The 16034-nt window shown below is 38.5% G+C and overlaps 1 protein-coding gene across 1 annotated transcript in view; it reads right to left on the bottom strand.

Moving 5' to 3' along the window:
- Positions 1-512: 512 nt before the first annotated feature.
- Positions 513-16034, bottom strand: part of LOC743902 (T-box transcription factor TBX20-like) — a 59125-nt gene continuing 43603 nt past the window's right edge. The window contains exons 4-5 of the mRNA XM_016923114.3: positions 4314-4426; positions 513-913 (exon numbers count right to left, since the gene is read on the bottom strand). Coding sequence (XP_016778603.1) covers positions 573-913; positions 4314-4426 — 454 coding nt within the window. The 3' untranslated portion in view covers positions 513-572. The remainder of the gene's footprint in view (positions 914-4313; positions 4427-16034) is intronic.

Here is a 16034-nt window from a genome sequence, read left to right as displayed (position 1 = left end):
CTTCAATATTACAAATAGAACTTTGTGAGGTCATTACCATGTATTCATCCACAAAACAGGATGCATTAGCATTATCTCAGCTCCTTCCCCAGCAGACTAACACAAAAGAAAACTAAACATGCTTATGCTACAGCACTACGAATATTTCTCTACTGGCTCCCATTTTCTACAGGGATAAATTGACTTCAGTTAGTCATTATGATCAGTATGCTATATAGTATGGCCTCTTTGAAGATTCTTTTATCTTTTACTGCATCAACACAGCGTTTTAACCATGAGGAATAATGCACTTTAAGATTCATCAGCCTTGTATTAGTAAACTTGCAGGCTGGCTGAGAACTTTACATGGATTCTCTCCTGAACCCAAGAGCTGTCCCTCAGATGAATCCTGGTCCGTGGTGCATTCCCTCAGTGGTAGGTTTTATTGTGAGTCCAGCTCTCCTCTTTGATAGGTCCTGTGTCTCCTGGAAAGCCCCTGCTCCAATACCCCACATCCCACCCACCCAGCCCTGTCCTATATTTCCATACGCACTTGCACATTCTGGATCTGGATTCTCCCTATTTTAGAAGAGTCATACAAATGGCGTCATCACAGCAGAGGAATGGCATAGTCCTTGAATGGCAGCATAGGGCCCCTGCTGAAAATAGTGATGGTATCGCGGCATGTGGAAGGAAGGGAATGTGGGGCCACTCCCTTGCATGGAGCTGGCAATGGCCGATGGGGTCAAAGGCATTCCCAGTCGGCTATATGGCGGCAGAGAACCCTGGATGGGGTGAGGAATGGGTGTTGCTATGGATGCTGTGCTGGTGCCAAGAGCAGTCAGGGACTGTGGGTGCTGAAACCCAGGAAAACTGGAAGAAGATGATACCCAGGAGCTGAGAGACAAATTATCAGATGTTGTAAAGGCTGACCCTGTAAGGAAAAACACTCATTAGACTGGAAACACTGTGTCAATGTACAGATCAAGAATTAAATTATCTGTAAAGATCAATTTGTGTTTAAGAATATTTAATACATCTGTAATTTAGAAAGACAAACACACATGAGATCTGTCACGAGGCAAATCTACTTTTCTAGGTAAGAAGATGATATTTACACTTTGCATGGAATAGAGAATTTACTAAATGGAAAAAGACAACTCATTGGATAGCCTGCACACTCCCACAGACTGACCAAAACATTAATACCCTGCCTGCAGGTAATGACCTGATTCTCTTTAAAAAAGCTGCAAATACCTGATATCTGTTCTGACGTCTGTAGTGTCATAAAGAAGGCTGAATGTATTAAATCTCTACCAGGCTGTCTGGTTTCCAAAACTGTTGTGAGAACCTAAGAAAGTAAGTTTTCCTACCACAGCATCCAGAAATTTAGAATAGAGTTGACACTGAATTTTCTGACTGTATACAGTTGTCCCTTGAACAACAGGGGTTAGAACTGCACAGATCCACTTACATGCAGATATTTTTCACTACAATTTACACTGAGTGTGCCTGACCCCTCTTGCCTCACTTTCACCTCCTCCACCTCTTCAGCCTCTACAACCTCCGAGACAGTAAGACCAACCCCTCCTCTTCCTCCTCTGCCAACTCAGTGTGAAGATGAGGATGAAGACCTTTATGATGATCCACTTCCACTTAAGGAATAGTAAATATATCTCCTTTCTATGACTTTCTTAATAACTTTTTCTCTAGCTTGATTTATTATTAGAATACAGAATGTAATACATGTAACATACAGAATATGTGTGAATTGACTGTTTATGTTACAGGTAAGGCTTCTGATCAACAGCAGGCTATTAGCAGTTAAGTTTTAGGAAGTGAAAAGTTATATGCATGTTTTGAACCACGCAGGAGTTGGTTCCCCAACCACTGTGTTGTTCAAGAGTCAACTGTAATACTAGTGGTTCACTTGGACTGAGTAATAAGAAATCCCTCTCCCCCTCCCCCTCCCTCTCCCCCTCCCCCTTCCTCTCCCCCTCCCTCTCCCTCTCTTTCCACGGTCTCCCTCTCTTTCCACGGTCTCCCTCTGATGCTGAGCGGAAGCTGGACTGTGCTGCCGCCATCTCAGCTCACTGCAACCTCCCTGCCGATTCTCCTGCCTCAGCCTGCCGAGTGCCTGCGATTGCAGGCGCACGCCGCCACGCCTGACTGGTTTTCGTATTTTTTTGGTGGAGACGGGGTTTTGCTGGGTTGGCCAGGCTGGTCTCCAGCTCCTGACTGCGAGTGATCCGCCAGCCTCAGCCTCCCGAGGTGCCGGGATTGCAGATGGAGTCTCGTTCACTCAGTGCTCAGTGGTGCCCAGGCTGGAGTGCAGTGGCGTGATCTTGGCTCGCTACAACCTCCACCTCCCAGCCGCCTGCCTTGGCCTCCCAAAGTGCCGAGATTGCAGCCTCTGCCCGGCCGCCACCCCGTCTGGGAAGTGAGGAGCGTCTCTGCCTGGCCGCCCATCGTCTGGGATGTGAGGAGCCCCTCTGCCTGGCTGCCCACTCTGGAAAGTGAGGAGCGTCTCTGCCCAGCCGCCATCCCATCTAGGAAGTGAGGAGCGTCTCTGCCTGCCCGCCCATCGTCTGAGATGTGGGGAGCGCCTCTGCCCCAATGCCCCGTCTGGGATGTGAGGAGCGCCTCTGCCCGGCCGCGACCCCGTCTGGGAGGTGAGGAGCGTCTCTGCCCGGCCGCCCCATCTGAGAAGCGAGGAGACCCTACGCCCGGCAGCCGCCCCATCTGAGAAGTGAGGAGCCCCTCTGCCCGGCAGCCGCCCCGTCTGAGAAGTGAGGAGCCCCTCCGCCGGGCAGCCACCCCGTCTGGGAAGTGAGGAGCGTCTCTGCCCGGCAGCCACCCCGTCCGGGAGGCAGGTGGGGGTCAGCCCCACGCCCGGCCAGCCGCCCCGTCCGGGAGGGAGGTGGGGGGGTCAGCCCCCCGCCCGGCCAGCCACCCCGTCCGGGAGGTGAGGGGCGCTTCTGCCCAGCCGCCCCTACTGGGAAGTGAGGAGCCCCTCTGCCCGGCCACCACCCTGTCTGGGAGGTGTACCCAACGGCTCATTGAGAACAGGCCATGATGACAATGGTGGTTTTGTGGAATAGAGGAGGGGGAAAGGTGGGGAAAAGATTGAGAAATCGGATGGTTGCTGTGTCTGTGTAGAAAGTAGACATGGGAGACTTTTCACTTTGTTCTGTACTAAGAAAAATTCTGCCTTGGGATCCTGTTGATCTATGACCTTACCCCCAACCCTGTGCTCTCTGAAACATGTGCTGTGTCCACTCAGGGTTAAATGGATTAAGGGTGGTGCAAGATGTGCTTTATTACATAGATGCTTGAAGGCAGCATGCTCGTTAAGAGTCATCACCACTCCCTAATCTCAAGTACCCAGGGACACAAACACTGCGGAGGGCCACAGGGTCCTCTGCCTAGGAAAACCAGAGACCTTTGTTCACTTGTTTATCTGCTGACCTTCCCTTCACTATTGTCCTATGACCCTGCCAAATCCCCCTCTGTGAGAAACACCCAAGAATGATCAATAAATAAATAAATAAATAAAAGAACTACTCATGTAACCAAATACCACCTCTACCCCCAATAATTTATGGAAAAATAATAATTAAAAAGTAAAAAAATTAAAAAAAAAAGAAATGTCCTATGTTTTCACAGATTATATAATTTCATATTAAGGACATAAAACAATGCAGAGGACTCTCTCCCCATACGAACTTTACTGTTCCCAGAATGGAGCCCCTCTGGGCTCTTTTCTCTAGACTCTCTTCCCAGATGCAGAGTGCTGCTCTCTAAGCCTTGGGAACAGAGAAACTTTGTTCAGTTCCTGCTGTCAACATTGGGGCCACTTCCTCTGTGTAATATCCTTCATTAGGACAATCCTCTTTTAAAAGTGTTTTCTATTTTGGTCTTTGATTCTAACAAATTATACCTGACATAGATGGAACAGATATATTCCCTGACTTTCAGATTATGAAACTGAGGTTCAGAAGGACTTGGTGACTGCCCCCAAAGTTCAACAGCTCTTATGTACTAAATCATGGACAAGTAACTCCTGATCCCTGCCTCAAAGGCTCAGTATTCTTTCACTTAAAAAAAAAACAAACCATAGGAAACCTGCAGGCAGCATCATCGCCTATGATTCAAAGGCAAAATAATGAAATCTGTGAGGATCAGTGTCGGGGCTCTCCCTTCCCAGGGAGGCTCCTGAAATCCTTTCCTGGCATCATGTACTCTGAGGACTGGCCATCTCATCAACGACCTGCCCCCATTCTCCTTTAGGTGCTCTGCCTCCCAGAATTCCATGGCCTTGGAAGCTACCTTACCTCGATTTGGGGTTGTCTGACTCTCATCCCCCAAGACATCATCTTCTCCTCCATAGGTACGGATGGGTGAAGGTGCATAGGAATGCTTTTGAATCAGGCTCTCCACACTTTCCCTAGGTTAGAGTGACATATCACAGGTTAACTAAAATGTAAAGGACTCAGAGATAGAGAGAGGTCTTAGAGGTAACTCACTAATCAGTAAAACCATTTTCTCAGCCAAAAAGCAACCACTGCACAGAAAGATGAAATTCAAAACATGTACATTTATTCTGTTGTACAGTGAGTCCTCAGAGACATGACCTCAGGTGTATGACTGCAAGCAAACATCACTGACTAGGACAAGGACAATCCCCTGAAATACTTTAAAATGAAGGACAAAGGGGTGAACAGGAGCTATGAAACCTGACCACAGGAATATGGAATTCCATGATGTGAAAAATAATGAGTGAATGAATTTACTGCAAGGAGCTGCAATGACTCTTGTTACTGACTTCATCACCTAACAAATACAAAACAAATACTCAGTTGATACAAATTGCACTGATCCAACAACCGATGAAATATTGGCAAAAAGTTCAAATTATCATTAGTCAGCGAAAGACTCTAATATTCACCAAGAAATCAAACAAATTCATAGATTATCGTACAATATAGATAGTTTGGGTAATGAACACTAAGATCCTTGTTGCTGTAGGACTGAAAATTACAAAAAACCCATGAAGAAAACACAAATGACCAATAAGGAGTTTTAGCCTCTAGGTAAATTGGTACATTGTCTTGTAGATGGTCTTCCTCCTGTAACATAGTCTATCAACCAAACAGTGAGGTTAACTTTAAAAAATAAAAAAAAAAATTGGCATTGGACAATTTGACCTTCTGCTTTAAAAAAAAAAAAAGCCAGTACAATTTTAGCCAATTTGTTTGCCAAAAGTGCATACTGATAACAGATTAGTCTGCACGGTACACATTTCTGGAACAGCTGTGGCCCAAAGACCAATGCCAAATTGACCAGCAAAGGACAAAAGAAGACTTATAAAATATGTGTTAAATGAGGAAGGACAAACAAAACACCACATTTCATATTGAGGGAATAAGCAAAGCAAATAAAATGTCATAATAACTTTTTAAAATGTCAACACTTGTCAACATTTCACATAAATATGCAAACTTTACCTGTGAAAAATTACTACCTAATTCACAGTAAATTTGGTGTTGTAGAAAGCTTATATACCCACATAGATGAAGGAATTTTATAATATATAGTATGACTATGACTATGAGGACTTAAGGATATGCGTAAAAGGAAAATTAACTCCGCAACTATTTAAGTTACATCTCTATTCTCAAATTGTTTTAGAGTAAGAATAAAGTACCACCTCTTATAGTCAAAATAATTAGGATCCAGATCCACTGCATTAACACACAGGTGTCAAAAAGAATGAGGTCATTCCGTATGTATAGATATGGAATAATTTTCAAGATATAGTAAGTGAAAAAAGTAAAATACAGAATGATATGTAAAGTATGCTACCATTTGTGAAGTTAGAACACAGGATATGTATGTTCATATATGCCTGCATATGCACAGGATTTCTAGAATGTTCCAGTTTCCAGAACAAGAAACTGCCTAGAAGAGGTTGCCTCTGCAGGGTGAAATCAGGGACTTGAAGGATTGGAGTAGTGATTCTCAAATTTGTGTGTATGTTTGACTCAACTAGGGATCTTGAAACAAACAAACAAAAAAACTATATTGAGATATGATTAAAATACAAAAAGTGGCACATATTTAAAGTGTATGGGGCCGGAGCTGGGGTCGATGGCTCACGCCTGTAATCCCAGCACTTAGGGAGGCCCAGGCAGGTGGATCACCCAAGGTCAGGAGTTCAAGACCAGCCTGGCCAACATGGCAAAACCCTGTCTCTATTAAAAATACAAAAATCAGCTGGGCATGGTGGTGGTCACCTATAAACCCAGCTACTCAGGAAGCTGAGGCAGGAGAATTGCTTGAACCTGAAGGCAGAGGTTGCAGTGAGCCAAGATCATGCCACTTCACTCCAGCCTAGACAAAAGGGTGAAACTCCATCTTAAAAAAATAGAAATAAAGTGTATAGTTTGATCAGTTTGGGCATATGTACACACCAGTAACACCATTGCCACAAGCACAATAACAAAAATATCTAACACCTACAAAAGCTAGCTTCCTCAAGCTCCTATGCTCCATGGTCCCCATCGCAACAAACCTTTCCAAGGAAACCACTAATATAATTTCTGTTCTTGCAGATTAGTCCGCATTTTCTAAACTTTTACAAAGATGAAATCTTACCTAATATATTCTTTTTTATCTGGCTTCTTTCACTCAGCATATTTTAAGATTTATCATGTTGGGGCATACATTAATATTTCTTGCTCTGAGTAGCATTATATTGCATGGATATATTATGGTTTATTCACTTATTGATGGATATTTGACTTGTTTCCAGTTTTTGAATGTTAAAATGAAGCTGCTACACATATTCATGCATACTTTTTAACAAATGGACATATACTTTTATTTATCTTGGAAAGACATCTAAGGATGAAATGACTAAATTGCATATATGTGCAATTTTTAAAGAAACTGCCAAACTATTTGTCAAAGTAGTCATACAATTTAGCATTCCCACCATCAGTGTATGAGAATTCCAGGTCCTCTATACTCTCACTGACACCTGATATGGTCAACGTTTAATTTTAGCTATTGTAATATGCATGTGCTGGTATTCCATCATACTTTTAATTGTGTTCCCCTAATGACTACAATGTTGAACATCTTTTTCTGTGCTTATTTGCTTCCATATTTCTAGCTGTTAATAATCTGTTTATTTAAAAAATTAGGTTTTTTGTTTTCTGAGTTTTGAGATTTCTTTTTATATTCTGGGCACTGGTGTTTATAGAATATATGATTTGCAAATATTTTCTTCTAGGCTGCGGCTTGTGTTTTCTCTCTCCTAAACAGTTTCTTTTTAAAAGCAGAGTTTTTAATTTTGATGAAGTGCAATTTATCCATTTGTAATTCTATGGATCATGCTTTTGGTGCCATAGTTTAAGATCTTTGCCTAGCCCAAGACCACAAAAGTTTTCTCCTAGTTTTTTTCTGAAAGTGTTATAGTGTGAGGTTTTATGTTTGTGTCTATGATTCATCTTGAGTTAATTTTATATATGAATGAGTTATGAATTGTTTATTTTTGTGCTTATGAATATCCCATTATTTCAACATTACTTGTTGAGAAGACTGTCCCTTCTCCATCACATACATGTGGGTCTACTCTTGGACTCTTTATTCTATTGATGTGTTTGTGGAACTTGACACCAAAACTATACTGTCTTGATTACTGTAGCTGAATAAAAGTATTAGAACTTTTGACATTAGGTAGTATTAGTACTCTGTCTTTTTTTGCAGAGTTGTTTTGGCTATTCTAGTTCTTTGCATTTCCATATGAAATTTAATATTACTTTGTCAATCTCTACAAAAAAGACTCCTGTGATTTTGGTCAGGATTATTTTAGATCTACATATCAATTTGTGCATAAGTGACATCTTAATATTGCATCCTTCAAATCATGAACCAGTATATCCTTCCGTTTCATTAGGTCTTCTTTAATTTCTCTCAGCAATGTTTTTGTAGTTTTAAGTATATATGTCTTGCATATCCTTTCCAGATGTATCCCTACTTTGTATAAGACCCTCAAAATAATATATTTTCATTTCTCCCTTCCAGCCATTGTGCCATTCTTGTCAAACATTTTATTTTTTATATAAACTCCATTCTAATTGTTATTATATTTGTTTAAAAGCTTAACTATCTTCTTAAAATATTTAAATAATAAAAAATTAATCTACTTATCCATGTAGTTCTTATTCCTGTGCTCTTCATACCTTTGTTTACATCCAGATTCACATCTGGTATAATTTTCTTTCTGGTTGAGGGACTTCCTTTAAAATATCTGTACTGCAGTTTACTGGTGGTGAATCCTTCGCCTTTTGTATGTCTGGAAAAGTCTTTATTTTGCTTTTGTTTTTTTGAAAGATATTTTTGCTGGGTAAAGAATTCTAGTTAACAGACTTGATTTCTTTTTCAGTACAGATGATCCCCAACTTGAAATGGTTCAACTTACAAATTTTCAGCTTTGCAATGGTGCAAAAGCAGTAGGCATTCAATACAGTCCTCAGCTTACGATGGTGTTATATCTGGACTTAGACACTTTTGACTTATGAAAATTTCAATTTATGATGGGTTTATCCAACCATAACCCCATTGTTAGTCAAACAGCACCTATACTTTAAAGATGTTGCTTCACTGGCTCCTAATTTACTTTGTTTCTAATGAGAAATCTGTACTCATCCTTATCTTTGTTCCTCTTATGTAATACGTCCATCATTCTCTGGCTGTTTTAATATTTTCTTTATATCACTAGTTTTGTGCAATTTGACTGTAACATAATTTGGTATTATTTCTTCATGCTTTTTGAGCTTGCGTTTGTTGGGCTTCTTTGGATTGTGTTTACAATTGTCATTAAATTTGAAAAATTTTTAGATATTATTTCTTTGGGTATATTTTTTGTCCCACCTCCCAACCACCTTTAGGGCCTCCAATTACACAGATATTAGGCCACTTGAAATTTTCCCACAACTGACACTCTTTCAATTTTTAAAAATTTATCTTTGCTCCTTGTGTTTCATTTTGGGTAGTTTCTATCACTATGTCTTCAAGTTCACTAATCTTTTCATCTGCAGTGTCTATCTGCCACTAATCCCATCCAGTATATTTTTCATTTTATACACTGCAGTTTTCATCTTTAGAATTGTGACTTTGATTTTTGGTAAATCTTCTACATCTCTCCTTAATTTCTGGAATGTATGGAATACAATCATAGTAAGTGTCTGAATGTCCTTGTTATTAATTAGAATATCTATGTGAGTTCTGACTTAGTTTCAACTGATTATCTCTTCACTATGGGTCATATTTTTCTGCATCTTTGCATTCCTGGTAATCTTTAATTAGATACTAGGCATTGTGAATTTTGTCAGGTGCTGAATATTTTTGTATTCTATTTATAAGGACATAAATATAAGACATGTCTTGAGGTTTCTTTTGGGATATAGTTAAGTTACCTGGAAATAATTTGATCCTTTGGGAGTTTGCTTTCAAGATATTTTAAGTAGGACTGGAACACTATTTAGTTGAGGGCTAATTCTTCCTCACTACTGAAGCAAAACCCTTCTGAATAGTCTACCAAATGCCTTCTAAATCACAAGGTTTTCCAGTCCAGCTGATTACGTCAGGCATTATCCCTGGGTGACCACGAGGTACTGTTTGTTTCCCCCTAATCTTTTCAGGTACTCTTCCCTGCAGCCTCTGGTAGTTTCATCGTATGGATTCCCTTAGCAAATCTCAGCTGAACACTCAAAAGGGATCCTCTATAAATCTTTGGAGTTCTTTAGGGATCCTCTGTAGATCTTTGAGTGCTTTTTCCATGCAGCTTTCACCTTTTCTATTGCCTGTCCTGTGAATTCTCACTGTTTTGGTCTCTGCAAACTCAGCTCTGACCTCTCAACTCAGGGAGTCTGGTGGGCTCTGCCTGTATTCTCCCCCACTGCCATGGTCTATACCCCCTCAGGAAATAAGCTGCATCATCACAGGGCTCTCCTCATTTGTTTCCTATCCCTCAGAGATTATTGTCTTTTGTTGCCTGATATCCAGTGTCATAAAAAACATTGTTTTGCATATTTTGTATGTTTCTTAGTTGTTTCAGGAAATAGGGTATATTTGGCCCTTGTGGCTTTACCTTTACTAAAAGCAATGTCTCTCCAGGTGAACTTCTAAAAATTCCAAAGCCAACACCACAGTCCCATACCAATTAAATCACAATCTTTGGGAGTGGGAGACAGGCTTCAGTAATTGTTAACATTCCCCCCTGGTGATTCCAATGAGCAGGCAAGTTTAGAAATGGAAGATAGGTGTGAGGATGGATACTTTTCACCATATACTCCTGTATAACTTTTGAATTTTGGATGTGTGTATTATTTATTTAAAATTAATTTCACATTACAAAATGAGACGATGATAACCCACCAATGAACAAAAACAAAAGAACTTCTGGTCTAACATTGGTACTTTGGGAACCCATTATAGTGAGTTGGTTAAAAAATATAATTATGCGGATTTTTTTATCAACATAATTTATGTATGGTAAGCAGTGCAATATATTGGAAATATCATGGGCTTTAATGTCATTTATCAAATGCATGAATGAATAGATGAGTAGGTGATCATCTACAACCATTTTCACATTCTGACTTTGTTACTTTCTTAACCTCTCTTTATCTATACACTGGGGAGCCTAACATCTGCCTCACAGGGCCACTCATTCATTGAAAAAAGAGTATTGAGTCACTACTATGAACAAGGAATTGCAGAGATAGCAAAACAAAAAAAACAAAAAAAACAAAAAAAAAAACAAAAAAAATTCCCTGTCTAATGAGTGATGAGGGTAAAGGGAAGACTGGGAGTTGGGGTGAAAAGTGGGGGAGAGAACAAGAAAAACATGTAGTATGTTAGATGTTGATAATAGTGCTATGGAAAATAAAAATAAAACAGAGAATAACAATAAGAAGTATTACTATAAGGATTAAATGAGAAAATGCATTTGAATTACCTAAAATAGTGTCTGGCACATAGAAGATGGTAAATATAAGTGCCTTTAAAAGTATATCTAAAACAGGCAAAAATATTTTATCCTCTTAGATTATATTTTTTCCAATTTATTCTGCCTGTCTGTATAATCCTAATTCAGAATAATGTGGTCCAAACAGGATTTTTCTCAGTGACTGAATGCTAAAGTTGGTGGAGAAATTGACTAGAATATTACTTGCAGTTCTATTATAAAACTATATCTGACATCAAAGAGAAATGTTAAGCTTTAGTGAGTCCATTATCACTTGTTTAAAAGTGTAACCTATTTTTAAATATCCCTTGAACAGACTTATTGAATCCCATGAGTTAGGCTTGTTGAAATGAAAACATTTTATCATTCACTGAGAGGTACTGGTGAATATATTCAAAGCAAAAGTTAATGGGGAGGATAATCTGGCATAACACGGACCCTAATTATTTTACCAGCTGCCATATATTTTAATCTTTATATACAAACACCTGATAATGTTGAACCCCAGCAGCCTAAACAGCTGATGTTATTTACTCAAAGGCTTAATTTACTACAATATTAGAGAGTGACTGTCTTTTGAGGTCATTAAGAAGAAAGTCAAGTGAGCTGAGCAACCTCTAATAAAACGACAACATACATTCAAGCTGATGTCCTTTAAGTCTGAAGCATAAGTCATATTAACAAAATTTTATATGAACGTAGGAAAGAATTAGGTGGTTATTTTCACATGCAAAAGAACTTGTTTCAATATCTTGGAAGATATTTTTTGTACATTTATAAACGATTTGCTGTCCATGGGCCCAAATTCTGGATGGTGTTTTTCTAAGGTGTATTCCTTTTCCCACAAATTGCACATAACTGCTAAATTCATGCACTTAATTTGTTTTTTAAAAAAGAGTGTAATAGTTACGTCTCTAAAAAGCACACTTAATAAGATTTAAATATCTTTCACATAACACACACAAGACAAATAATTTCCCAAGTAACACAGTGAAACATTTTGCTTTTCTGAAAGAACATTATATTCATTTTGCCCTTGCTAGATCACTGGTATCATTACTTATGCTGGTCTCTAGGAGGGGAAAAGAGGGATTTTATTGAAGTAATTTACTTGTGTCAGGCCTGGAAGTGAACTGAAAGCAATGGCAGTTCTTATATAAAGGATGGCATAATTGAATTATTGCCTTTTAAGTGATTGAAAACAGTGGTGCATATCAGGGCCATCTCTTCGAAGATGTTACAAAGAGTAGTCAGGCCATGATGTTTACTTTATGTCTAATCCCTGTTTCCAGCAGAATGAGAAGTGCAAAGAATCTGTTTAGCCTGGAAGCCCACTGTGAGAATTTCTAAAATACTGTACCCTGAAAAATGAGAATGGCTCACCGAACAGGTCAAGTGATTTAGGTATCACAAGCTATGACACCATCTTGTAATGCTAATTTTGTCACATCCCAATGCAACAGACTGTAGTTTTAGTAGACTTAACTTTGGATTTAATAAGGTAGATAAAGTGGGTACTGTTACTGAAGGTTAGTCTTTCTAACATCTAATGCTAAATATTTTTTCTAGGCAAAAAAAAAAAAAAAAGGCCACCATTACCTTCTTTGATCTTTAAAACATCTCCTCTGACTACTTTACAACCATCAATTTCAGAAATGGTACACACGTCAGAGACACAATCATGGCCAGAAAATGGGCAAAACAGAGGATCACTACAATGATTATCCTGCTCTGCCAAAACATTCAGAACCATTTGAAGTCATTTGGACTATTTATTCAACCTCTAGACAAGCAAAACCTGCACTCTATCAGTACTGAAACTGGTTGCCCTTCCTCTATCTTTGAAACTAAAGTGCAAATTTCTCAATGCTCAAAATCAAAACTTTCCCTTCCCCTCACATTCTCCTTTGCAACACCATTGTTCCTAATACAATCCTCCTTTACTGCAATTACTAGATTGACGGCAATTATATGTTTTCAGGTCTGTCTCCACTACTACGCTGCTGGCCCTTGATTGAAAATAATACTACTACTTTCTTGATCTAGGCAGGGGTTCTCAGACTTTAGTGTTCACCAGAAGCACCTGGAGGGCTCATCAAAGGACAGATTGTCAAGCACCATCCTAGAGTTTCTGTCTCAGTAGGTCTGGGGTGTGGCCTGAGAAGGTGCTGCTCAATATGTTCCAGGTGCTGCTGATGCTGCTGAGAACCACTGCCCTAGTGAAGTGGTTAGGGGCATGTTTGCTGGAGCAAGTCTGCATATCTTGAACCCTGCCCAGCTACTTGTCAGCTGTGTGCTCACGGGCAAATTACTTCACTTTTTCATGCCTCCCTTTTCTCATCTGTAAAATAAGGATATCAATATGATAAAGCTCTTAGAGTTATTAAGATTAAGTGAATTAATACACAGAGAGCTTAATTGGTACCTGACACACAAGTGCTCAATAAATGTTTATAGATAACAAAATTAAATTATCTTTATTGTTATTATTGAGCATTGAGATTATGTGTTCCAGAAGGTGCTTACATGATGATAATCATTTTAGATGAACCTGAGACTACCAGTCTCTATAACTTGCCATGCTTTGTTTAAACCTTCCTTCCTTATACATGCCAGAGACGAAATTAATATTAAATGTTATTTTAATTTACATTCTCATTTTCTCTCCTAAATATAGACCTGGCAAAACTGTGTTCAAAGAGAAAATGTCAAATCCATTAAAATCAAATATAATTTATAAAAAACAAAATACATAATGTTGTTTTTGCTCATTAATTTGTTCATTTTTACATCACATCTTACTGAGTCTTTGTCAATAACTCCTTGTCACAACATTTTTCTAAAGATTGATACAGATATATTATAAATTACTGGAAGACAATGTATCAATATTCGTAACTTCCACAAAATAATAAATGAAAACTTTAGATAATACAATTTAGGAGGTATTATAAATCATTAATTTTAATTTGAGAACTGAAATATACAATCCATTTTGGAAAAACAAAATGACTCTAACTTAATCTTTTAAAAAGCTTTTAGCCTTTAGTTTATTTTTAATTATTTGACTTAATCTTGTTGATTTTTCTTTTCAGTTATATACATTTCTGGTTTTGTATTATCATTAGAAAATCAAATAAGTAAACTGTACCACTGAAAAAACCCAAAAACTATTATGCTTAGTTTTCTAAGTTGTATGGCTGTGACAACCATATAAAAAATTCTGACAAAGTACAGATTACTCAGCTTAGAAATAAACATCAGTAAACTGTGAGGCAGGCAACAAATATTCTTCATACACAGATAGAAAGAAAGACACAGCAAGAAAAGAAGGATAATTTACAACCGTAAGTTAATTGTGAATAACTCTACTCCATCAGACTCACTGGTCCGGCACTTCCAGTTCATACGGTTTTATAAAATAAATGCTTCCTCTAAAAAGCTGTGGATAAATGAGTAGCATTTTAAGTGCAGAAACACATCTTGCTAACTAAAAAATTTTGTGGTGACCCCTTCTATAATTTGAAAAAAAATTAGTTCTGTTAAACGCCATTCCTTCTTTCTTGCTGTTGTTGTCAATAGATTTTGATTTTATTAAATTAACATACTTTATTTAAAAGCAGACTTTTTTTTTTTGAGATGGAGTTTTGTTCTTGTTGCCCAGGCTGGAGTGCAATGGCACGATCTTGGCTCACCACAACCACCACCTCCCTGGTTCAAGTGATTGTCCTGCCTCAGCCTCCCGAGTAGCTGGGATTACAGGCATGCACCACCACGCCTGGTTAATTTTGTATTTTTAGTAGAGATGGGGTTTCTCCATGTTGGTCAGGCTGGTCTCAAAATCCTGAGCTCAGGTGATCCGCCCACCTTGGTCTCCCAAAGTGCTGGGATTACAGGTGTGAGCCATTGCGCCCAGCCCAAAAGCAGACTTTAATCTGTCTACCAAGCAAATCTGCTTCCATTTTATGCATGCAGACTTTTATACTAAGTCTATCTTTGCTAAAGATTTAAAGAAAATTATTTCTTTCCCAAGAAGCTGTGCATTCAGATTCTTTATCTATATCTGGGCTTTGGTATCTTCTATAAAGTAAGGAACTTCTATAAAATAAAGACGTGGTGGAATGGATTAGACAATCTTGAAGATTTACTATGGTTTTAATGATTTATAAATCTGTAAATATATAAACGAAAGTAAAAATTTTAAAACAACTGTTTTGAAAAATCCCAGTACTAGTTGCAAAAAACCCTGAGTTCTATCCCCAGGTCTTCTACTATTCGTGTGGCACTGGGCAAGTCACTTGAGCTCCTGGGGCCCTAACTGCTGTGTGATTATAATGACAAAGATAAACTAGGTAACTCCTAAATTTCACTCTAACTTCAAAATACATACTTCCTAGAAAACCAATTAATTATATTCTGGAAGTTTAAAATCAAAATACCAGGGTACACTTTAGTATATAATATAATTTTAAAATATGTTTTTACTATTTTTTATATGTGAGAAAGAATAAAGCACATACTAATAATTAAAGTTATTTCCATTTTTACAGGATTATAATATTATAATATGTTGCTCTATATTCCAGAAATAAAATTCAATTTACACTCCTTGATTTCTGTCTCTTTGTTCTGACATCTGCTATAGTCTGAACATTTATGTCCCCTAAAGATTCACGTGTTGAAACCTAATCACCAATGTGACAATATTGAGAGGTCAGGCCTTTGGGAGATGACTAGGATGAGAGGGTGGAGCCCTCATAAATGAGACTAGTGCCCTTATGAAAGAGCCTGAGGAAGCTTACTTGCCCTTTCCACCAAGAAGGCACCGTTTATGAAGCAGAGTGCATGTCCTCACCAGATGCTAAACCTGCCAGTACCTTGCTTTTGGACCTTTCCAGCCTCCAGAGTTGTAAGAAATAAATGTTGTTTATAAGCTACCTTGTTTATGGTCTTTTGTTATAACAGCCCAGATGAACTAAGATACATCTAAGCACCACTATATTCCTGGATCCTATCC

Source organism: Pan troglodytes, chromosome 10 (genome assembly GCF_028858775.2).
Source record: "Pan troglodytes isolate AG18354 chromosome 10, NHGRI_mPanTro3-v2.0_pri, whole genome shotgun sequence".
NCBI lineage: Eukaryota > Metazoa > Chordata > Mammalia > Primates > Hominidae > Pan > Pan troglodytes.
This window is presented reverse-complemented; position numbering and strand designations above follow the sequence as displayed.